This window comes from Chrysemys picta, chromosome 2, assembly GCF_011386835.1.
Source record: "Chrysemys picta bellii isolate R12L10 chromosome 2, ASM1138683v2, whole genome shotgun sequence".
NCBI lineage: Eukaryota > Metazoa > Chordata > Testudines > Emydidae > Chrysemys > Chrysemys picta.
In genome coordinates, this window is record NC_088792.1 from 9,804,540 (window position 1) to 9,828,648 (window position 24,109).

The window sequence follows — 24,109 nt, forward strand, 5'->3', positions numbered from 1 at the left end:
AGCCCTTGTAATACCTTTTCCCCGGCAGAGAGAGAGGATGTGTTTGCAAACAAGGAGAAGGTGCAGAAAGAGGTCAAGACTGTCCTGACAGAGAGTGCCACCCTGAGCTGTGAGGTGGCCCAGGCCAAGACTGAAGTGAAATGGTACAAGGACGAGAAACTGATCACCTCCAGCAAGAAATTCAAGGTGGAGTCTGAGGGCAAATCCCGGCGTCTGGTCGTGGAGCAGGTGGAGAAGAAGGACGCTGGAGAGTACACCTGTGAGGCCGAAGGCCAGAAACTGACCTTCAAGGTTCTTGTCACTGGTAAGAAAGGTTTTTTTTTTCAACTGAAGGGCTGATTTGCTGCCATTGCTGGTTTAAATATTGGAGAATAAAGTGCATTTCCTACACTGGTAGCATGTTGGAGAGATTTTTGGTTTTGCCGTGATATTGATAAGAAATGAACAGAGTAAGCTGGTAAAGTGGGGAGGCAGCTGAATCTTCTTAGTTGGCGGGTGTTTTACAGCAGTAGCGTAACATTTTGCAAACTAGGTTGGGATTCTGAACTTCTGCATGGATTAGTGTTACCACCTTTGAAATGCAAAAAAAATGGCACCTGCCCACACAGAAGGCAAACCCCAAGTAACCCTAACCACAAGGCAACTCTACAATCCCCCTTCAACAGCAGCTCGTCGTATCTAGAGAGATCACACATATAGATAAGATTGATAACATTGCTTGTCTCCTCACTGTCGCGTGAGTCAAACCACTTCACACATGTACAGTGCACTAGTGTGTTGGTGGGCAGGCAGCTGCTGTATTTTCAACACCTTTGATCTGTTATCGCTTAAACTGTGGAACTGGGAACACTGCAGCATCTTTAGGTGGACATAAACTTTGAACATTAGATCTCCCATTGTGTTATGATGATAATGCAAATCTTTAGACCCATGTAAAAAAAACCCTGTGAGACTAAATTATTTTTCTGGCAACTGGCAAATCCATAAAACAACGGGCAGGCCGGTCAAATATCAGCCAGGTGGAAACCCTACATGGCATCCATCCATGCCACTCTGGCTTCTCTTTAATGCCTTCATTTACTTTTAAAAAATAACAGCGCTTCTCAATGGGAAGAAATGTTGGTCCTTTCAGGTATCAGAGGGGAGGGAAAGTTTTGCAAGGAACATCTCAGCAAAATAAACTAGAGGGAGGCTTGAGAGGATAAATTCACATTTGAATCTGAGATCGCTCCAGAGGAATCATGAGAGGTGGGGTTTGGGGAGCATTATTATAAAGGAGAGGTGCTGGCAGGTCCATAGTTAAGGTTGTACATGGACTTGCACTGATGGTGGGAGGGGTCAGGCAGATGTGGTAAACGTGAAGCAAAAAAAGTCTCAGATGCAGAGCTGTCAGCTTCTCCCTGCCTACTCCTTCTCTGTTCTCTGGGTGGCATCGCATCAGTGAGGGAGATTAAGCCCTTGTAATTCCTTTTCCCCGGCAGAGATGGAAGAGGTGTTTGCAAACCAGGAGAAGGTGCAGAAGGAGGTGAAGGCCGCCCTGACAGAGAGCGCCACCCTGAGCTGTGAGGTGGCCCAGGCCAAGACTGAAGTGAAATGGTGCAAGGATGGGAAACTGATCACCTCCAGCAAGAAATTCAAGGTGGAGTCTGAGGGCAAATCCCGGCGTCTGGTCGTGGAGCAGGTGGAGAAGAAAGACACTGGAGAGTACACCTGTGAGGCCGCAGGCCAGAAACTGACCTTCAAAATTGTTGTCACAGGTAAGAAACAATATTTTCTTTCAACTGTTTGCTACTGTTGTTGGTTTAAGTATTGTAGAATGAAGTGCATATCCTTCACTGAAGGCATCTCAGCTCAGATATTCCATATAGAGTGATACACAACCAATGACTTTTTAAAACCAAGAGTGCTTCTTAAAGGAAAAGAAGATAGTCGTCCATTCAGGTTTACAATCGGAAGGAAGGGTTTGTAAGGAAGATGTTGGTGAAAAAACTAAAGGAAGTCCTGGGCCGATAAATTGAGATCTGGATCTGAGGTCACTCTCCAGAGCACTGATGAGAGTTTGAATGTGGGGGTTCGGGTTGGTTTATTATGAAGGAGACGCCCTACAGGCTCCATAGTTAAGGTTGAAATTGTACTTGTAGTTATATCGTTCAGGGTCTGGCAACGTGGGGGAGACGTGCAGAAAGCAGCCTAAGGAAGCAGAACTGTCAGCTTCTCCCTGCCTTCCCTTCTCTGTTCTCTGGGTGGCATCTCATCAGTGGGGAAGTTTAAGCCCTTGTAATTCCTTTTCCCCTGCAGAGATGGAAGAAGTGTTTGCAAACAAGGAGAAGGTGCAGAAGGAGGTGAAGGCCGCCCTGACAGAGAGCGCCACCCTGAGCTGTGAGGTGGCCCAGGCCAAGACTGAAGTGAAATGGTACAAGGACGGGAAATTGATCACCTACAGCAAGAAACTCAAAGTGGAGTCTGAGGGCAAATCCCGGCGTCTGGTTGTGGAGCAGGTGGAGAAGAAGGACGCTGGAGAGTACACCTGTGAGGCCGCAGGCCAGAAACTGACCTTCAAGGTTCTTGTCACTGGTAGGAGAGAGTATTTTCTTTCAACTGAAGGGCTGATTTTCTGCCATTGTTGATTGAAGCATACTAGAGTAAGCTGAATTTCCTGGCTTGCTGGCACTTCAGCTCTGAGTCCAGAGGGGTTTTGGGAGATTTTGGGTTTTGCCACAATGTTGAGAATAAATTTTCGGAGTAAGCAGGTAAAATGGGAAGATGCCTGAATCTTCTTAGTCATGGTTTTGTGAAGAACAAATCATGTCAAACCAATCTAATAGCTTTCTTTGATAGGATAACGAGCCTTGTGGATAAGGGTGAAGCTGTGGATGTGGTATACCTAGACTTTAGTAAGGCATTTGATACGGTCTCGCATGATATTCTTATTGATAAACTAGGCAAATACAATTTAGATGGGGCTACTATAAGGTGGGTGCATAACTGGCTGGATAACCGTACTCAGAGAGTTGTTATTAATGGTTCCCAATCCTGCTGGAAAGGCATAACGAGTGGGGTACTGCAGGGGTCGGTTTTGGGACCGGCGCTGTTCAATATCTTCATCAACGACTTAGATATTGGCATAGAAAGTACGCTTATTAAGTTTGCGGATGATACCAAACTGGGAGGGATTGCAACTGCTTTGGAGGTCATAATTCAAAATGATCTGGACAAATTGGAGAAATGGGCTGAGTTAAACAGGATGAAGTTTAACAAAGACAAATACAAAGTGCTCCACTTAGGAAGGAAAAATCAGTTTCACACATACAGAATGGGAAGAGACTGTCTAGGAAGGAGTACGGCAGAAAGGGATCTAGGGGTTATAGTGGACCACAAGCTAAATATGGGTCAACAGTGTGATGCTGTTGCAAAAAAAGCAAACCTGATTCTGCGATGTATTAACAGGTGTGTTGTGAGCAAGACACGAGAAGTCATTCTTCCGCTCTACTCTGCTCTGGTTAGGCCTCAGCTGGAGTATTGTGTCCAGTTCTGGGCACCGCATTTTAAAAAAGATGTGGAGAAATTGGAAAGGGTCCAGAGAAGAGCAACAAGAATGATTAAAGGTCTTGAGAACATGACGTATGAAGGAAGGCTGAAAGAATTGGGTTTGTTTAGTTTGGAAAAGAGAAGACTGAGAGGGGACATGATAGCAGTTTTCAGGTATTTAAAAGGGTGTCATAAGGAAGAGGGAGAAAACTTGTTCACCTTAGCCTCTAAGGATAGAACCAGAAGCAATGGGTTTAAACTGCAGCAAGGGAGGTCTAGGTTGGACATTAGGAAAAAGTTCCTAACTGTCAGGGTGGTTAAACACTGGAATAAATTGCCTAGGGAGGTTGTGGAATCTCCATCTCTGGAGATATTTAAGAGTAGGTTAGATAAATGTCTATCAGGGATGGTCTAGACAGTATTTGGTCCTGCCATGCGGGCAGGGGACTGGACGCGATGACCTCTCGAGGTCCCTTCCAGTCCTAGAATCTATGAATCTATGAATCTCTGGTGTTTTGCAGCAGCAGCTTAACATTTCCCAGACGAGGTTGGGATTTTGAACATCTCATGGCAGCCATACGAGCCACCCTGTCTTTTCCCTAATGCCCTTGTAGCACTCCTAAGGGAATGTTCGCTCCCTAGAGCAATCATGAGTTGAATGTGGGGATTTGGGTTGGTTGATTTAGGAAGGAGATGCCATACAAGCTCCATAGTTAAGGTTGAAATTTCAGGCAAAGTGGGTGAGACATAAAGCTAATACTGCCTCAGGAAACAGAGCTGTCCGTTTCTCCGCACCTTCGCCTTTAATAGTCCCTGGATGGCATTGTATCAGTGACAGGGTTTATCCTGTAATTCCTTTTCCCTTGGCAGAGCCCGAAGAAGTGTTTGCAAACAAGGCGAAGCTGCAGAAGGAGGTGAAGGCCGTCCTGACAGAGAGCGCCACCCTGAGCCTTGAGGTGGCCCAGGAAAAGTCTGAAGTGAAATGGTCCAAGGACGGGAAACTGATCACCTCCAGCAAGAAATTCAAAGTGGACTGTGAGGGCAAATCCCGGCGTCTGGTCGTGAAGCAGCTTGAGAAGAAGGACGCTGGAGAGTACACCTGTGAGGCCGCAGGCCAGAAACTGACCTTTAAAATTATCATCACAGGTGAGAGAAAGAGGTGTTTACATTGGTATTCTCTTTGTGACCTGCCATTTTGATTTTCACCTTCAAATATTTTGAGTTAATTTGAATGACATAATATTATTTGCTGTTTTATTCTGAAGACTTGAACTGAAGACAGATGGGGCCAGATGGTTTATACCAGCTGAGGATCTGGTCTATTAGGGGGAATTTCAATGAGTTTGGAGTTATTTTGCGAACGGACGCCAGGGTACAAACAAGGACTGCATTTGCAGGGGAGGCCCAAATAATAACCATGGGGTGTGAATCCGCTTTCACTTAGACTGAATTTACACCATTGTAACTCCACTGATTTCAAAGGAGTTACTCCTGGTGTGCAGACGTATGTGAGAGAAAAATCAGACCCTCATTTTATGAAAACATGAAATTTCATGTTCTTGGATTTTGAGATCATCCGACAATAGAAACATTGTCTGATTTGGAAGGGACAACTGCATGCCTAAGTCATAAGTGCAGTTATCGCAATGGTGGCTGGGTGTGAGTCTAACTGATTCATGGCATTCAGAAATGCCGATGTGTGAGCAACAGTGTTCTCAAGTTAGATGCACATTTGATCAAGCCCATTGTATCTATGTAACGTTCACCACGTCATTCGTTGGGTCGGTGATCAAACCTAAGACCTCCTCAGCTAAATGAATGAGCCTCTACTGTTCAGCTGAAAGGCACATCTGTCAATCTCTAGCTGGCGTAGCCACCACTAGAGGGGGACAAAGTGCCATTCTGAGCTGGCAGGGGTTACATATACAAGGCACTGTATTTCTTCTGGAGCCTTTCATTTCTTCTGGATGGTGGAGCATCAGCAACACCTGATTGGTGGAAGGAAAAGTGTTGCATCTGGGGCTTGAATTTAACGAAATGTGGCCCATTTCAAAATGGCATGAAATGTGACACAGCTCAGCTAATGAACTTTACATTGTGTTGGGACTATTTTGTGCAGCTCTAACTGTGCATTCAGTTTTTAAATCGCTTCTCCCCCTTGCAGAGCCTGAAGAGGTGTTTGCAAACCAGGAGAAGGTGCAGAAGGAGGTGAAGGCTGCCCTGACAGAAAGCGCCACCCTGAGCTGTGAGGTGACCCAGGCCAAGACTGAAGTGAAATGGTACAAGGATGGGAAACTGATCACCTCCAGCAAGAAATTCAAAGTGGAGTCTGAGGATAAATCCCGGCGTCTGGTCGTGGAGCAGGTGGAGAAGAAAGACGCTGGAGAGTACACCTGTGAGGCCGCAGGCCAGAAACTGACTTTCAAGGTTATTGTCACAGGTGAGAGAGACGCTTACTTTGATTTGTTATTTTATTGTCCACTCTGCCGGGAACGTTTCTTTGTGAGTGATGGGATGTTAAATAAGCAATATATGATTCTCTAGCACTCAGCTATGGCAGTGTGCAACTAGGCCTTCTGGGTGGGTGTAACTTCAAGCTCATTTGTAGTCCCACTGCCTTCAATGGGATTGCGTCTCTGCTTTAAAGTTATGCATGTCATAGAATCCTAGAATATCAGGTCCTGCAGTAGCTTGCTGAATGGTGGTCTTGGTGAAATACGAATTCTGTGAGATTTGGCGTTTGGGTTCAGATGAACATCCACGTAGCTCAGAAGCGCCTCTGAACGTAAGAGGATTTATTTGAGTCTCTTTCTGCTATTTAGTTATGTTAAAATCTCACAAAAACAGACTCTCTCACAACACTTCTGGTGCTTCCTGCTTTTGGCAAGGTCAGCAGTACAGTGAGAATAGGCCATCTCATTGCGCTCTGGTAATTTTCGATCTATTTGCTGTCTGAACCAGAAAGTGAAAAGTTGCCTGTGTTTTTTTTTCTTTAAATAAAAGTGGACAGAAAAGGTTGTGTTGGTGTTTGGGGCAAAGTTTCTGTTCCTTTTTTATTTATCTGAATTGATTTAACGAGCACTATATTCTGCCACCATAGTTCCCAAACTTGCCAAACATTTTCTGTGCATTGTAGGGGCTTATTGGATCTTATCCTCACTTCTTGTATCATACCTGTATTCTAGCTTGTAAGTGACTGGAATTGTCCTGGGAGTAAGTCAGGGCCAAATTTGGGTCATCATCTTGTGTTTATGGCATTTCACTCTTTTGCCATGAAAATGATGGTAATGATTGTAACATCGTTTCAGCCTTCTGACTTGGCTGCAGGGTTAAGTAGGAGGTGCAGGTGGAGGGTGTGAGATCACAGGTCACTTTTTTATTTTAGATAAGGAAATCTTTGGTGATTAGTGAAGGTGGGAGAGGGATATGATGACAGATTATAAACATGAGACTGAGAGGCAGAAATTGGCCAAGGATCATATTACACTCTTTGAAACAAGAGCTCCATGTTAGCCTCCTGTGGTGGATCATAGGTTTTTTTTTGAGGGGGGGGGTTGTTTTTATTTTAAAGCCAGGAGCTAATTGGCATTTCCTACTGCACACAACAATGCAATACTTCCAGCAAGAGGCATTGATTGTTTGCATCTATGTACACGAGAGAACTCCATAGCTTTAGCCCAAAGGTTTTTCTCAAGATGATGGATGATGAAGTGCTTCTGGCTGAAATACCAGCGTTTGCATGAGTACATACTGTAACCTTGGATGAAAGCCTAAGGATTTTCCGCTACTCAGGGCTTCTGGCATAAGGCTGAGACATGATAGGTTTGTTTGTGTAAATGGGTCTGGTGGTGAGCATACGGGATTCCGACGTGCTAGGCTCCGCTCTGCTCTGCTGCTCTCTTGCTGCATGACTGTGGGCCAGTTACTTAACCTGTATGTAGCTGAGTTTAATCCAGCGGGAAATGGGCATGTTGATACTTTCCTACATCACAGAGTCATTGTGAGAATTAATTGGTGTGTGTGAAGGGTTCTTACATCCTCACATGAAGGGTGCCGATTATCTACAAAGGTTCCTCTAAATGTTCTGTGCTTGCTGCTAGGAAGGATGGTGCAGGAGCTAAGATGCAAGCCTGGGACTTGGGCAAACCAGGGTCAGCTCTGCCATGTGAGGCTAAATACATAAAAGATTATGAGCTACTCAGCCATTGTAGTAGTGGGGGCCAGATAAGTAGCTTAGGTACATTATTAACATGTCTTACAAGCACAAATTAGTTGAGTCTCTGCAACCTCTGTGAGATAGGTGGTATTATCTGTATTTTACAGATGGGGAAACTGAAGCACAGAGAGAATAAGGATGTGCTTTTGCTCCCATTGAAATCAATGGGAGATTTGCCATGTACTTCAATGGCAACAAGTTTGGCGTCCAAAGTGACTTGCCCAAGGTCACAAGGAAAGCCTGTGGTAGAGTCAGGAATGGAAACCAGGTCTCCTGACTCCTCCACCTGTGTCTTAACCCGAAGATCGTTCTTCCCCCTCATCTCTTGGTATTAATTTGTGGTGACATTCAAGTGAATTCACCAGAGAGAATTTGTGAGAGCAAGTGCCATGCCTCTCAGGCAAATCGAAACAACTGAAACCTGCAACGGGGAAGAACTCCATCACTTAAAATTGAACTCCATACATCTGGGGCAGGGCCTGTCTCTTTGTTCTTTGCTTGTACAGCCCCTAGCACAGTGGCGTCCTAGCCTCGGACTGGGACTTCTAGGCTCTACAACAAAGGTGCCCAACCTGCAGGCCCACACGGCCCACCAGAGCATTTCATAAGGCCCACGGCCTGCTTCAACCCAATATACTAATGGCTGATTCATTAGCATTTTGTTGTCATGTTTACAACATTTTAGTTTACACAAGTGTGTAAATAGACAATATTGTACATCGAAACAGCCTATCTAAATACATACGGAACAAGCTGAACTTAAAATATAAATCAATACAGGTGCCTTTAAATCTTATTAAAATATGTAGAATCTGTTTGGCCCGCACAAGGTTGTGCTTAGGTTTTAGGTGGCCCTCCTGTGTAGCAAGGTTCGGCACCACTGCTCTATGATAACACAAATAATAATGATCTGGAATGACATGAATTGTACATATTAGCGGTGATGTTGGGTTTGTATTAGCCCATAAAATCCTCTCCCAAAAGTCAGAAGACAGGGTCCAATGGGGACGAATTGGCCCAGAGGGATACAGTTGTTCTTCCCTCAGGGTCTTTGCAGAGAAATGAGCATACCCATAGATGTGACACAAAGAGCCTTGTGGCTCTTCTTTCTTGCGGAGGGTCCAGAACACGTCAGCTATCCTTTACCCACACTGGAAAATCACTCTGTGCCTAACCTTTCAGGCCAGATGCTTATCAAACACACAGTGAACTTAGAGGGCTCTAATTCCAAGGAGAAGCAGTTGACATTTTGATTTACAGCTGCCGTGGGAAGCTCTGCATGCATCACATATGACAGGATTATATCCCATCCATTCTAGGAGCTATGGAAAGAACCATCTAAATAATTGACAGGCCTGGCCTCGCAATGGTGAACAGCACTGGATATCACCATGGCCCAAGCTCTGCGAAACGAGGTGGTTTCACATAACAGGCATTTCTGCAAATATGTCTCATGGTTTCAGTCTGGATGGGTCTGCCTCATCCCTTTTCCACCTGTGTTTTGCCTTGAGCTTTGGGTTTGAAGCAACTCAATATTTAAAAGCGCCGCTTGCTTAAACCCACCCTATTTCGCTTGATTTCCCACTGAAAAAATGTGAATTTGGGTGCAAAGCTACAAAGCAGTCCAGGCTTTGCGTCCAGCTTGGCTGAAAAGTTTTGTAAATCTCAGCGAACCTTTCGACGAATCTGGACGGAATTTCAAGGTTATCACAAAACCTGATGCTTGAGTTCTGGTCCAAGGCCCATTAAAGTCCATAGAAAGAATCCCGTTAACTTCAGTGGACTTTGGATCAGGCTCAGGCATGTGGTTTGAGATTTCCTTGTGATCTTTTTACAGAGCTATGATGGCAGGTCTATTGCCATTGCCAGACTGGATCAGACCAACTGTCCATCTAGTCCAGTGTCTGGTCTTCTGCAGTGGCCAGTACCAGCTGCTTCAGAGGAAGGTGCACTTTGACCTGTGGGCAATTATGGAATAGCCTGGCCATTGGGGAAGTCTCTTCCTGACCCCAATTAGTTAGAAGTTGGCTTGCATGAGAGTTCATGGCCCTTCCAAAGTTTTTCTTTTTTTTTTTTTACAGTTCCAGCATCCTGCTGGGATTGGATCTTGAATGAGCGATTCACTCTGGAGATGGGGTGAAACTGCAAAACCTGTCTCTGGATCTGTGTTAAAGTGCAAACTTCCACAACATTCAAGGAAGTTTTGAATCTGGAGTTCCAATGACATGAAATTTTGGATTCTGATCTAAAATTCCCCCGAATTCAAGGGGATGTGGATCCAGTATCCAGGTTCAGACCTATTGTTCTTTCGATTGTAGCTCTCCTGGTACTGTGGCAGAGTTTAAATACTAAAGGAGAGATCTGAGCTAGGTTTTAGATTTTTAGATTTTGACAGGATGGATAGTTCTCCCCCAAGCAGCTTTGGCTTAAGGGTAGGTTCTGTCATTTAAAAGATTCAAGGTCAGAGTTCTGTCCAGCTTTTCTATTAAATAAGCCATTAGAAGTTGGTTCAGTAAAAGATATTACCTCTCCCATCTTGTCTCTAACATTAAAATGGTCAAACCTAGATTTATTTTAAAACAGCCTCAGTCATTAATGGGGAATCTGAAACCCTCTGCCTCAAAAGGAAGGTTTGTTTCTTGACTATCCCCTCTCCTCCTGTTTGCAGAGGCAGAAGATGTGTTTACAAACAAAGAGAAGGTGCAGAAGGAGGTGAAGGCCGTCCTGACAGAGAGTGCCACCCTGAGCTGTGAGGTGGCCCAGGCCAAGACTGAAGTGAAATGGTACAAGGATGGGAAATCGATCACTTCCAGCAAGAAACTCAAAGTGGAGTCTGAGGGCAAATCCCGAAGGCTGGCCGTGGAGCAGGTGGAGAAGAAAGATGCTGGAGAGTACACCTGTGAGGCCGCAGGCCAGAAACTGACCTTCAAAGTTATCGTCACAGGTGAGAGACTGATTTCTCTCTTAGTTTCCATATTGGAAACCTGAAGCACAGAAAAGTTAAGTGACCTGCCTAAGGTTGTGCAGGGAGCCAGTGACAAAGCCAGTTTGGCTTATGAAAAATTTAAACCAACCCACAAACGAACTGAAAAGTTCAGGAGTTTATGCATTAAACTAGTCCTTGATTCTGGCCTGGCATAATTCTGGAAAAGTAACAGAGATGGGTGGTTTATTTTTATTTTTAATTAGAGAACACCGGTGAAATTTTGGAAAGTTGAAGCATGAATCCCAGAATGTGGACTCTTTTTTCTAGAGCCACCTTTATTTTGGATTGCAAGGTAAAATGCATCTCTCCTCTTGTTTATATGATTTAATGTGTATTTTCTTGCAGCACAATCATCCAACTGATGATATTCAGTGAAGTTCTGATGGACAAATGTTAACAAATACATTAGTTTCTTCCATTGCAGATTTCAGAAAATCATGGTAATTAGAGATGGAAAAACCCTTGTAGGTCACCAAGTCCATTCTCCACTGCTAGTGAAGGATTGTTCCTCCTAACACTTGTTGGTGTGGTCTAGTTTAAATGACTCAGGAGATGGGCACTCAAGAAATATGAATTGGGAAAAATCTTTGTAAACCTGCCTTCTGGTAATGAAGATCAAAGTTGGGGGAGTTAACTTTTTAAATTGTTTCCCCCAATCTCAGAACCTGAAGTTGTGTTTGCAAACAAGGAGAAGGTGCAGAAGGAGATGAAGGCTGTTCTGACGGAGAGCACCACACTGAGCTGTGAGGTGGCGCAGGCCGAGACTGAAGTGAGGTGGCACAAGGACGGGAAACTGATCACCTCCAGCAAGAAATTTAAAGTGGAGTCTGAGGGCAAATCCCGACGACTGGTCGTGGAACAGGTGGAGAAGAAGGACGCTGGAGAGTACACCTGTGAGGCCGCAGGCCAGAAGCTGACCTTCAAAGTTATCGTCACAGGTGGGAGAAACTCTTTTTTTATTTCTGTTAGGAGACTAAAGTAATTTTATTTTTTAAAAATATTGTCCACCGTTTTAGGAGCAAATTATGGGCCAGAGAGTGGCTGCTGTTGCTTTGGTGCAGAAGTTGGGGGGGACTTTTCAGAAAATATATATACACCTCTAGCTCGATATAACGCTGTCCTCGGGAGCCAAAAAATCTTACTGTGTTATACGTGAAACTGCGTTATATATCGAACTTGCTTTGATCCACCGGAGTGCGCAGCCCCGCCCCCCCGGATCACTGCTTTACCGCATTATATCCGAATTCGTGTTATATCAGGTTGCGTTATATCGAGGTAGAGGTGTATTTGTAATGGATTGCAGGATCTTTAAGGCAGGGAGAGCCTCTTCTCAGTATGTTTGGAAAATGCCCAGTATATTGTGACCCCTTCCCGAATATACATGAATAATAATAGTGTCGCAATCCCTTTCCCTGCCGTAAGTCCATTGATGCACCCAGAATGCCACAGAGCCAGCAGATGACTGTTCACACCACTCTCAACCCCAGTGAAGTTGCAGAGGGGAGCCATGGTGGAGTGGCCATGCGGTGGTATCTGCACTTCCTTGCCCCTCATGGACGGGCGCTCTCCAGGTCTGCCCAGGAGAGGCTGGCGGGGAAGGACATAACGGGGCTGGGGATCTGCCTTTCCATGAATGCAGTGGCCCTAATGCTCCATGTGAGTGGCATGGAGGGGCAGAAGGTGAAGTGCGCTGACGTCTGGTGCCTGGGCTTCCGATTGGGAGAGTGGATTTCACCTTCCCCGCTCACCCACGCTCCTTTGCAGACAGTCTGATTACTCCAGCATTATGTGGGAGATGAGCATTTCACCCTGGGTGTAAGGCTGCGTGTGTGTGAGGTGGGCAGGCTGGTGCAGTCTGATGGTGCTGGCTGGGAGGGGATGGTGTGTAGCCAGATGACCAGTAGCACTGCGAGAATGCATTCTGCACCCCGGTGCTGGGGAAGCAGCCTGTCTGTCTCTGTGCACTACCAGGATGACAGCTCTGGCATCTGCCTCTCAGATGGTGCAGCTCTGTGACACATCCCAGTGGAGCCAGGGCTGCAAAGCCACAATCCAGCCCTGAGTATAGAGGAGAGATGTCACCCATCTGATCTCAGTCCTCTAGCAATATACAAAAAGGTTTAATTATGATTTCAAACAATGTATTAAGCCCCTGTTACCCTCGGTGCTGTGCCTTAAGCAAATTCAGTAATTGAATCATAAATTCAGCTCGGTGGGCCACCAGGACCTTATCCTAGCCGTAGGAAACAGCCTTCTTCCAAATCTGCAGAGACATTCAGGTGCAAGCAGCAGAGATTAAACAGTTGTTATTCAAGCAAACCAAACTGCACAGAGGGCGTGTGAGCCAATGGGTAGGGCACTGGACTTGGGGCTCAAGAGAGCTTGGTTCTATTCCTGACTCTGCTATTGACCTGCTGTGTGGCCTTGGTCCAGTCATTTCCCCTCTGTGTGTCTGTTTCCCCTGCTACCCTTTGCCTATTTAGGTTGCAAACTCTTTGGTGCAGGGACGGTCTCCAAATGTATGTTTGTGCTGCACCTAGTGTGGTCCTGCCTCTAGGTGCTACTTTAATATTATTGCTGCTAATAACAACAAATATGAGAAATTCTGCAGTCACAGTGGGATTCTAGCTCATGTTGTCAGGAAGGGAATAGTGTAGTCAAGGCCCTGCTGCTAAAAACTGCGCTTGGCCTGATCCTTGGAATGACCAGTAAGGACTGCCCAGCTGATCTGATTTGCCTTGATGGGACCTAGAATGAATACCATGGTGTTAAGCAATGTGGCCACCTTCCTGGCATGCTAACATAGACGCTTAACTGTTTTGTCATAGCTCCTGTTAAACAGTAACAAGAAAGTTTACCGCATAAGAAAACCTGAAAATGTTTTCTGTGGTGATCTGAGAACTTTAAATGCATGTTGTCAGATTGGAGACATGGATTTAATTGTTCTCCTTAGGTCCTGATACAAGTTTTGGCAGCTTTCAGGTTATAGATTCACTTACTTTGAAATGTTATCTTTTTCAGAGCCAGAAATCGTATTTGCAAACCAGGAGAAGGTGCAGAAGGAGGTGAAGGCTGTGCTGACAGAGAGCGCCACCCTCTCCTGTGAAGTGGCCCAGGCCAAGACTGAAGTGAAATGGTACAAGGACGGGAAACTGATCACCTCCAGCAAGAAATTCAAAGTGGAGTCTGAGGGCAAATCCCGCCGTCTGGTCGTGGAGCAGGTGGAGAAGAAGGATGCTGGAGAGTACACCTGTGAAGCCGCAGGCCAGAAACTGACCTTCAAGTTTAATGTCACAGGTGAGAGAAAGACCCCCTGAATTCCCAATGATACTGTCATGTCTGAAAATGGGCTAACAACAACAGTAACAAATGTGTGCAGTGAGACAGACCCTCAACTTGTATAAATTAGTGTCGTTCCACTGCAGGCTAGGAGCTAGGCTGATTTATGCTAGCTGAGGGTCTGCCCTAATGTTTTGCATATACCAAAATATCAGGGTGTATCAATATGTCATAAGAGTGCATCACATTATTAAATTGGAGATTTAATAATAAATAAAGTAATAAAAATGATATACTCCTTGCAGAACAGCATGCTACTTTTATAGACACACAGGGAGAAATCAATTAAGAAGCACAGATAAGGGGAATAAAGAGAACTGTTCAATTGAGATTTGAAAAGGGGCAGTGGGAGAGAGGCACAGTAGGGTTGTTGCAGCTGGCAAGAGCGGCAGAGGAGGTGGCTTTTGCATGAACAATGGTGAAATGGAAGTCAGTGGAGCCCTAGTGATAGTGGAGGAGCTGGTCCTAACTGGTGATGGATGAACCAGTGTGGAAACTGGTCCAAACTGTCACTCAGAATTCAAACCGAATCTGGACCAAACTTTTTGAAGTTCAAAAATGTTGGACTTCAAAAAACAATCAGACAATTTTCTTGCTGCCCCTGCTTTTCCCATAGTCAGATGTAAAGCACCTAATTATCACAATAGGTTCTTCTTCTAGCGCCTGACATTGGACAGCATCCCTGTTCAGGAAAGCCTGTAAGCATATGCTTAACTTTAAGTTGCTTAAGTGCTTTCCTGGATTAGGCTTTGGCATTTCCAGCCTCAGAGGAAGCCAGAAGTAACAAAAACCTCTTCTTGCAAGATTCCCAGCCTGGCTTTGGAGACTGAAGAGGCTGGGATATGTTTTTTGGAGAAGCATCCACATTTTTGAGTGCTCATCCAAACTGATCTAGAGCTGTGAATTTTCGGAGGTCCTTTCATTATAAGTTTTTCCTCCTGATCCAGTGAGATGCTGCATGCCTCCTGCCATGTGTTAAATGCCCTCTTCTCCTGAAAGTTGCCTGCAGTTTGCAAGATTGGACCTGATTCAGCAAGGTGCTTAACTTGGGTAACTTTAAGCATGTGAAGTCAAAGGGATTGCCAGCTGCTTCAAATTAAACATGTGTACACTTGTGTACCTTGCCGAACCAGGTCCTTAATTATCAGAGTATTGTACTAGTAACAGTATTCTTTGGAAAGAGAAGTTCCTGCTGGGAATGACCATGGGCGAGATCACTAAGAGTCCGTTCTGGGAGTCTGTGTGGTCATGTTGGTTTATGATGGAAACATGATCAAAGAAGGAAGAACTTCTGCATTGTATGGCCTAATTAGCAACAAACAAATAAATAGAGACATTCTCCAGCAGCAATGACTATTGTTGGCAAATGACAAATTTCAGAATTTCCAAAGTTGGTGCATGTCGATGTGCTAAGACGTGTTAGATGGGCTAATTTTATTTTAATCAGTCATTTTTCTCTTTTCTTTTTCCTACTCAGAGCCAGAATCTGCATTTGTAAACCAGGAGAAGGTGCAGAAGGAGGTGAAGGCTGTGCTGACAGAGAGCACCACCCTGTCCTGTGAAGTGGCCCAGGCCAAGACTGAAGTGAAATGGCACAAGGACGGCAAACTGATAACCCCCAGTAAGAAACTCAAAGTAGAGTCTGAGGGCAAATCCCGGCGTCTGGTCCTGGAGCAGATGGAGAAGGAGGACGCTGGAGAGTACACCTGTGAGGCCGCAGGCCAGAAACTGACCTTCAAGATTGAAGCAGTAGGTGAGTGTTCTCTAGCACACCCATTCTGGGCAGAATTGAGGTCAGATTTTTCATCTGTAAAACATGTGCTTGGAGTGAATATTTTATACTCCTTAATTCCTGGTAGTAACTGGGCCAAGATCTGCCCAGGTGTTACATCCTTGACTTCAAATAAGCTACACCACAGATTAATTTATCCTATTCACTTTGTCAGTACTGTGTAGATGTAGTTGAAGGCAGAATTTGGCTGATAATCTTAACGTTGTATAACACAGGGCTACATGGTTTATTTTTACATTGTCTCCTTCACAGACACAATCTCAAATCATTTCACAGAGATAATGGGTTGAAAGCGAGATAGAAGTGGAAGAGTTTTAAAGAGGAGAAATGGTGACTTGGAAGAATGGTGCTAGTTAAATGGAGTAGCAGCATGTGTTAAAGGCCTGATGCATTATGGGAGTTAGAGATGAGGCCATGAGAGGAGGAGAAAAGTGAGCCCATAGCGTAGTAGGTACAAACAAGGAAAATTTTGTAGGGTGCAGCAAGTCCACAGAGTTGAATTTGAATTAGTACCATGGTGACAGAGTAATTTTCATACGAAAGAAGAATCTTAGAGGCTTCCAGATGCGTGTTTATGTCCATGTGTATTTTTTTCCATTATCTTTGATTCTATAACAAATTACCTCTATGAAGGAACAACTGATCATTTCCCACTCAATCCAAGATAAAAGAGACAGCAAGTTGCAAACATTCAGCCGTATTCCTGGCCTATGGGGATCACAGGACAATTTTTGGGTTATTTTATGAGTCATGGAGCAAAAAATGGTTGAGAACGACTGTTCTAGGGAGCAGGAAACCAGCCTGTTTGTTTGTTTGTTTTGATTATTTCTCTAGAACCAGAGGCAAAATTCCAAAAGAAACTTGTCCAGAAAGAACCAATCATTGTTCAGGAACATGAGAGCATCACACTGGCCACTTCGGTAACACCTGAAACGGCCGTAGTCAAGTGGTTCAAAGATGGAACTGAGATCAAGGGAAGCAAAAAGTATGAGATTAAGGCTGACGGGGCCTCCAGGACTCTGACTGTGAAGCTGGCTGAGGGCAAAGACAGTGCTGTGTACACCTGCGAGACAAAGAGCGACAAGCAGGAGTTCAAAGTGCAGGTGAAAGGTGAGAGGAACAGCAGCAGGCGTGTCAGCTTCATTCCCAACAATATATATATATATATATGGAGATATACCTATCTTGTAGAACTGGAAGGTCATTGAGTCCAGCCCCCTGCCCTCACTAGCAGGACCAAGTACTGATTTTGCCCCAGATCCCTAATTTTTCCCCTCAAGGATTGAATTTACAACCCTGGGTTTTGCAGGCCAATGCTCAAACCACTGAGCTAGCTCTCCCCCCGAAGTCAAAGTCAAATGGATCTTGCTCAGGGGTGGAGGCCAAGGGGCTGCAGTTGAAACTCCCCCTCCCCTCATCCTTGCTCAGCTCTCAGGGCCCTTGTGTCGTGGCTGCTGAGATTCTGGCTCCAGGGTCCAGCGGATCCATTTCCCTCAATGTCCATACAGAGCAAAGCAAGATGCTTCCTACCACCACCGGGCTAGTTCATGGCCCATATTGCATGCTCGAGTGGGGAGGAAGGAGGTCATAAGGTGCCTCCTATTCCTCGGGGCTTGCTATCCAGTTACAGGTAGCTGTATGGGGGCAGAGCACTATTCCATCTCCTTTACAGGTGGGTGGGGTGTGGGCACAGCAGAGCCGGCATGGAGGTGGGCATAAATTGTGCCAGGAGAAGGGCATGGGGGGGATAGCTTAATTCCCCATGGAGCAAGCAGGGACAGAAACGTGGCTCTGAGCCACAATTTGGCCCTGGCTGTGTTTCTGGGGTGGGGCTGCTTTCTGCGTCCCTTTATCAAGGCAGGTTGTAGAAGATGACAGTCTAGCTCAGAGTGTTGGAGTTGCGCTGGCCCAGCAACAAATGGATTCTCCCGTTTACCTCGCAGGGCTGCGCTCTGGTAATGATTTGTAGCTGGGGAGCTGTGGGGAGAGCTCTGCTTACCCAGGCTGGGGAGAAGAGGGCAGCAGCTGCTCCCCTGGCCACCCTTTTACTTGAACCTCTGACGATAAAGCACAGTGTGTTTTTGGGCAAGTCACTTAGTCTCTCTGTACTTCACTTCCCCTTTTACAGGAGATTCCACTCCTTAGCAACCCCTCAGCTGCCTGCAAAAAGTTGCCATGGTCTGGCCATTGCCAATAAGCAGAAGGCAGGATGGCAGGGCTGCAGCCAGGGAAGGAAGCACTGGAACGTGCCAAGCATGGGCTGTGAGCAGATTGGCGGGGCCAGCCAGGGAAGGCCCATCCCATCACTTCCTCCCCTGACAACAGCCCCGCAAACCTGCCTGAGGCAGGGGTCTCGCGTCTAGAAAAAGTTCTCAGTACGTGGCACACCGTTGCCAGTATCCCAAATCTCATGAGAATTAAAGTCGATGGGACAGGATGGATTCCCAGCGCAATATTGCTATTAACTGGAAGTTGTTAATATCAAGGTTGCTATTAAGGGCCATCCATTTTACTTCCCTACTTCACAAGTGTGTTGTGAGGGTAAATATATTAAAGAGGGTGAGGTACCCAGGTAGTGTGGTAATGGGGGTGATATAAGGGGCCTTGGATGGATAGATGGATAGGTAGATAGATGGCTAGATAGATAGATAAAAAGCGACAAAGAGTCCTGTGGCACCTTATAGACTAACAGACATATTGGAGCATAAGATTTCATGGGTGAATACCCACTTCGTCAGACGCGCGTCTGACAAAGTGGGTATTCACCCACGAAAGCTCATGCTCCAATACGTCTGTTAGTCTATAAGGTGCCACAGGACTCTTTGTCGCTTTTTACAGATCCAGATTAACACGGCTACCCCTCTGATACTTGGATAGATAGATGTCTATTTCATTAGGAGGGTGGTGAAGCACTGGAATGGGTTCCCTAGGGAGGTGGTGGAATCTCCATCCTTAGAGGTATTTAAGGCCCGGCTTGACAAAGCCCTGGCTGGGATGATTTAGTTGGTGTTGGCCCTGCTTTGAGCAGGGGATTGGACTAGATGACCTCCTGAGGTCTCTTCCAACCCTAATATTCTATGATTCTATTCTATGTCAAAGAGGTGAGAGAGATTGTGGAGAGAGATACCTGGGAGTGGAGGGTGAATTTCACATCCTGGGGCCACAGAACAAAGGTTGTATCATCTCTTACCCCAAAGCAATGATGGTGGAGAGTCTATGCTAACATCCCCCTGCCAAGGAGACACATGATGTGATAGCTCAGCAGGTGAGTTCGGTTTATCAGGTGGAAGGCAGAACAAAAAGGAAAAAGGAGAGGACAATCCCAAACCCAGGCATTTTAAGGCATCATTCTGACACCTCTCCTTCCAGAATTAAAAAGGGTCTAAGATTTCTTTTGTATTTTATTTTACTTTAAAGGACTCACTCTAAGCTGCCAACTCAATGGTCTGTAAGAATCTGATGGATTTGTCGCTTGATAAATATGCTTTCAGCTGTGTGTCCATTCCCACTCTCTAAGGATAGGCAGCCAGCCTATAGGGGCGTTGGACCAGCAGTTAGAAGACCTGGGCTCTATTCCTTACTCACTGTGTGTGTGAGAGACCCTGGGAAAGTCACTAATCTGCTTTGTAATCTTAGTGTCCTCCGGTGAAAAATGTTGTTTTTTTTGTGTGTGTTTTACCCACTTTCGTGACTTGTTTTGAGATGGGTGGATGAAAAGTTGCTATTATAATTACTGAGTCAGAATTTGCGACGTTTCTATTGCTGACAATCTCTTGAATTTCCCACCTTCCTCTGATCCAAAAATCCCCCAAATAAAAAAAAAGGGCAAGAAAACAATCTTCTGATCTGTTCTGCGTTCATTGTTTTCCTTCCAATGAATCTCAGAAATCCCTGTGAAGTTTGCAAAGAAATTAGAAGCAGTCAGTGCCGAGATCGGAGGGACCATCTCTCTGACCTGTGAGCTGAGCCAGGCTAAGGGGGATGTGCTGTGGTACAAGGACAGAGTTGAGGTCAAACCCAGCAAGCGCTTCCAGATTCGTGAGGATGGTGTCAAGCGGATCCTGACCATAATGGGACTCCGGGCCGAAGACAAGGGAGAGTACTCCTGTGAATCGCGGGACGACAAAAGCAGCATTCAGGTCACCCCCAAAGGTACCTTGCCAGATCCATGACATTGCGGGTGACATCCTGCTCCCCTCCCCTTCCATTACAGTGCTAAAGAGCTACATTAAAAATTCTGCCTGTGTTAAGAGGTCAGGGGACATTGTTGCTAGCATCAGGGCCGTAGCAACAAAGAACGTGGCCCCCTCCGAACGGTGGCCCCTCTGAACATATGTCCGGGCGGGGCCCCTTACAATGCAGAAACTGGAATGCGGTATTTATTTTGCCACTTTTAGGGGCCCCCTTCCTTGCGGGGCCCCCTCCGGTCGGAGGGTACGGAGGGCGCTCGCTATGCCTCTGGCTAGCATGCAGACATGTATGTGGTAGCTGGGAAAATAAGGGCTCCCATCTTACAGTTAATGAATAGACAGCATGACTGCCATTCTGAAAGAGAGAGATGCAATGTATATTGTAGGTAGAAGATCCCTAGAAATGATATTTAAATAATATTTAAACAATGATAAAAATCTATAAATTTAAGTAGCAGCAACAATAAGAGTTAGTGCAGAGTCCTGCTAAAGTAGTATGTGGACTTAGTATGGGTTGATTGTATCGCCCTCTACTGGATATAACTTGCTGCTTAACCAAGTTTCTCTTTTATCTCACATGGCAGAGCCCCGTGATTTTGGTGATGAAAGTCCCGGGGTCAATCTTGGTATTAGTATATGTGAAGCCACAGTTTACCTTATCATGTCCACTTTAAAGTCCAAATTATATGTGAGCCTTAAAAAGTCTCCTCCTAGGCCCCAGTTTGAACTATGTTGGTTTAAGAGCATGTTCAGATTCTGCATTTGGATGGTCTCTTTTCAATTGATTTCATATACAATGAAGGGCAGAACTCTGCTACCTTCCTGCAAAAATGGCGTAGGTTCTCTTTGCAAAGAATGTTGTTGTGACTTTGAGACTGAGTTGGGGTCTCATGTTAGATAGGCTGTGGACTTATAGAATCATAGAATCATAGAATATCAGGGTTGGAAGGGACCTCAAGAGGTCATCTAGTCCAACCCCCTGCTCAAAGCAGGACCAATTCCCAACTAAATCATCCCAGCCAGGGCTTTGTCAAGCCGGGCCTTAAAAACCTCCAAGGAAGGAGATTCCACCACCTCCCTAGGTAACAAATTCCAGTGTTTCACCACCCTCCTAGTGAAATAGTTTTTCCTAATATCCAACCTGGACCTCCCCCACTGCAACTTGAGACCATTGCTCCTTGTTCTGTCATCTGCCACCACTGAGAACAGCCGAGCTCCATCCTCTTTGGAACCCCCCTTCAGGTAGTTGAAGGCTGCTATCAAATCCCCCCTCATTCTTCTCTTCAGGAGACTAAACAATCCCAGTTCCCTCAGCCTCTCCTCATAAGTCATGTGCTCCAGACCCCTAATCATTTTTTGGTCCTGATATTGCATGTGAGGTTGGGGTTAAGGATCCTGAATCTAGACCCAGGATTTTCCCTTACACGCTTGCTCCTATCCTAGGGATGGCACCTCCATATATAAAAATTGGACAGTGAGATGTAATGTGACTATGTTACCATGAGCACACACTGTCACACAATGAAATATCCGTGGGAAAACCATGGTTTACTGAGCCAGTCTGCCCTCTGGAGTTGCTCGCAGAATGGGGGATTGTCATGCATGTGCTGCTAAAATGTCTCCTCCTTCTCTGTCAGCTCCTAGAGTGGTGAAGTTCACTACAGGCCTTCACAACGTAGTGTCTGAAGAAGGAAAAGAGGCCACATTCAAATGCACCGTCTCCCCCAACGATGCTGCGGTTACGTGGCACAGAAATGGTGTCAAAATTGAAGCCAGTAAGAAACACGTGATCTCTCAGAAGGACACCAACCACAGCCTCACCATCACTGACCTGACTCTGGAGGATGCAGCAGAAATCTCAGCCAATGCAGAGGGTGTGGAAAGCAAAGCCACCCTCACAGTCCGAGGTGAGAGAGTAAGGTCCCTTTGACTGACTGTCATCCACACTGTGGGATGTGTTGTTTTGTACGTTCCTTCTACTGACTTTCTGAGTTGGCCATGGGGATGAAAAATGCATGTGTTCCCCATGTTAGAATAGTGCCCAGAGCGTTGCAGTGCTGGAGATGCTGCTTCTGTTCACATGGATTTTCCCCAACTTTGATTTCTTCAGAAGCCACCATTTTAATCTTACGTTAGCGCCAGTTTTCTGGAGTCTCTCAACTTTTATTCTTGTCTCCTCTCATTTGCCAGAGGCGCCGGTGACGTTCAAGAAGAAACTGGAGCCCAAAACGGTTGAGGAGAGGGACACGGTGACCCTGGAGGTAGAGCTGAGCAAGCCTTCCGTGGAGGTGAAATGGATGAGGAACAGTGTCGTGCTGCAGTCCAGTGACAATGTCGAGATCAAGGCTGAGGGGACGAAACACAGCTTGATGATTAAGAACATCACCTTTGCCGACCGGGGCTTCTATTGCTGTGAGACTCTTGAAGAGAAGACCCAGGCCAAGCTGAATGTGCAAAGTAAGTTGATGCTGAATGTCCATCTGTGCTGTAGCCAACGTTAGGAGGCTGGTTTTGGGAATGTGGGTGTTTCCTCTTAGCGTGCTGCCAGTCAAATGACTGTGCGGGAGAACGTGAACGCTGGAGCTACCACAGCTGATTGGTTGTTTGCTCTGACCTCCTCCTTCTACTGTTTCCAACTACCACAGTCCCGTGTCTATTGCCTTCACTCCCCCTGTTCACCATTACACCTCTGAGCTCGTCCCTTCTCCTCTGAAATTCCCTCACCCCTTTCCATTCTGTCTTTTGCCAGATGAGTTTGCTCCTATGAAATCATTCCTCTTCCCACCATTCCATATTCCACCTCTCTTCCTTACAGTACCCCCCACAAAACAGCTCTTGAAATACAATTAACGTTAAAATAACAAATCCTCTACCAGCAAGTGTTTGAGTATTCAAATAAACTAACGCTCTTCAGTCTGTAACCTCTGTAATTCAGCCTCCTTCCCCGCATTCCCTTTGTCTTCATTGTAACGCCATATCTTCATTTAGGTTGTATGTGCTTCAGGGAAAGGATCTGTCTAGTTATATGTCTGTAAAGCACCCTTAGGAGTGTGGATGCTATATAAATATAAATAATAAATGATATTTAGGCACCTTTTGAATATCGAACAGATGAAGAGAGAGGTTCGAGAGGCTGAGCCCTCATGGAATGGTCCAGATGTGAACTTGGGGATTTCTGCTGAATTTGGATATGGTGTTCTGGCTCATGTCTGTATCTAGTGTGTACACAGGAAATCCATAGAGCTAATTGTTCAACAGTGAGAAATATTCTTAACAGGGCCAGAAACCAGGTGAAACTCACCTGGCTTTGCATTTTGTTAAAATTCAAAACTCAGATGATCTTTGTGGAAAGGTTGAAAACCTTGGGGTGAGTTTTTGACCAAACCCAGGCCAGTTTATGGCTTTGCCGTGAAATCCTGTGAAATTTGTGGGTTTCAGTGATTTCAGTGGAAAGCCGGGTGAAGTTCAGTCTTACGGAGATTTTGGGTTTGTTCAGACCCAGAGTTTAGAGGTTGCGAACGGACATGGAGCAAAAGCAAAGTAGCTGCTGTGAAACATCCGTAAGGCGTCTGGCCTTAGAGCAGCTTTAGCTAGTCTAGATCCCAGAGTTATAAAGTGTGATGCTTCCCAGGGGCACCCAGGGTTGTGAGGCGCCTAAGGCACCAGCCCTTAGCGTGAGGAAGTCTTGTCTGTGCTTGCAGTGGATTAGCTCCCTGAAATCACCAGCCTCTGGCAACACAAGCACTGCCTGCCAGGCCTCGGCGGGCCTCGTTCTCTCTGTACGGGTTAGCGATAGGCACACTCCAACCTCCGAGACCTCTGAGCAGCCCTCTGCAGGGCCCAGCCCCTGTTCCACTGGACCCACAACTCTTAGACTTGCTATTCCCAAAGTACACAGCGGTCTGTAAGATTCAACTCAGGGGGACCACTTTACTTAACACACAGCACATAAAGATGTGTAGTGAAAACAATAATAAGTTTATTATCAAAGAACATGGATTCTAGAGAGAGAAAGTCGGAATATTGGAAACAAATGGTTACATATAAAACAAAATCAT

General features: G+C 45.6%; 1 protein-coding gene across 6 annotated transcripts in view; it reads left to right on the forward strand.

Moving 5' to 3' along the window:
* OBSCN (obscurin, cytoskeletal calmodulin and titin-interacting RhoGEF) overlaps window positions 1–24,109 on the forward strand; it is a 266,409-nt gene that overhangs the window by 70,511 nt on the left and 171,789 nt on the right. For all 6 annotated transcript variants that reach the window (XM_065582593.1, XM_065582594.1, XM_065582591.1 and 3 more), the window contains exons 17-29: window positions 29–304; window positions 1,482–1,757; window positions 2,299–2,574; window positions 4,399–4,674; window positions 5,693–5,968; window positions 10,413–10,688; window positions 11,393–11,668; window positions 13,752–14,027; window positions 15,547–15,822; window positions 16,696–16,971; window positions 19,747–20,013; window positions 21,689–21,958; window positions 22,242–22,508. In XM_065582593.1, the coding sequence (XP_065438665.1) occupies window positions 29–304; window positions 1,482–1,757; window positions 2,299–2,574; window positions 4,399–4,674; window positions 5,693–5,968; window positions 10,413–10,688; window positions 11,393–11,668; window positions 13,752–14,027; window positions 15,547–15,822; window positions 16,696–16,971; window positions 19,747–20,013; window positions 21,689–21,958; window positions 22,242–22,508 (3,564 nt within the window). The remainder of the gene's footprint in view (window positions 1–28; window positions 305–1,481; window positions 1,758–2,298; window positions 2,575–4,398; window positions 4,675–5,692; window positions 5,969–10,412; window positions 10,689–11,392; window positions 11,669–13,751; window positions 14,028–15,546; window positions 15,823–16,695; window positions 16,972–19,746; window positions 20,014–21,688; window positions 21,959–22,241; window positions 22,509–24,109) is intronic.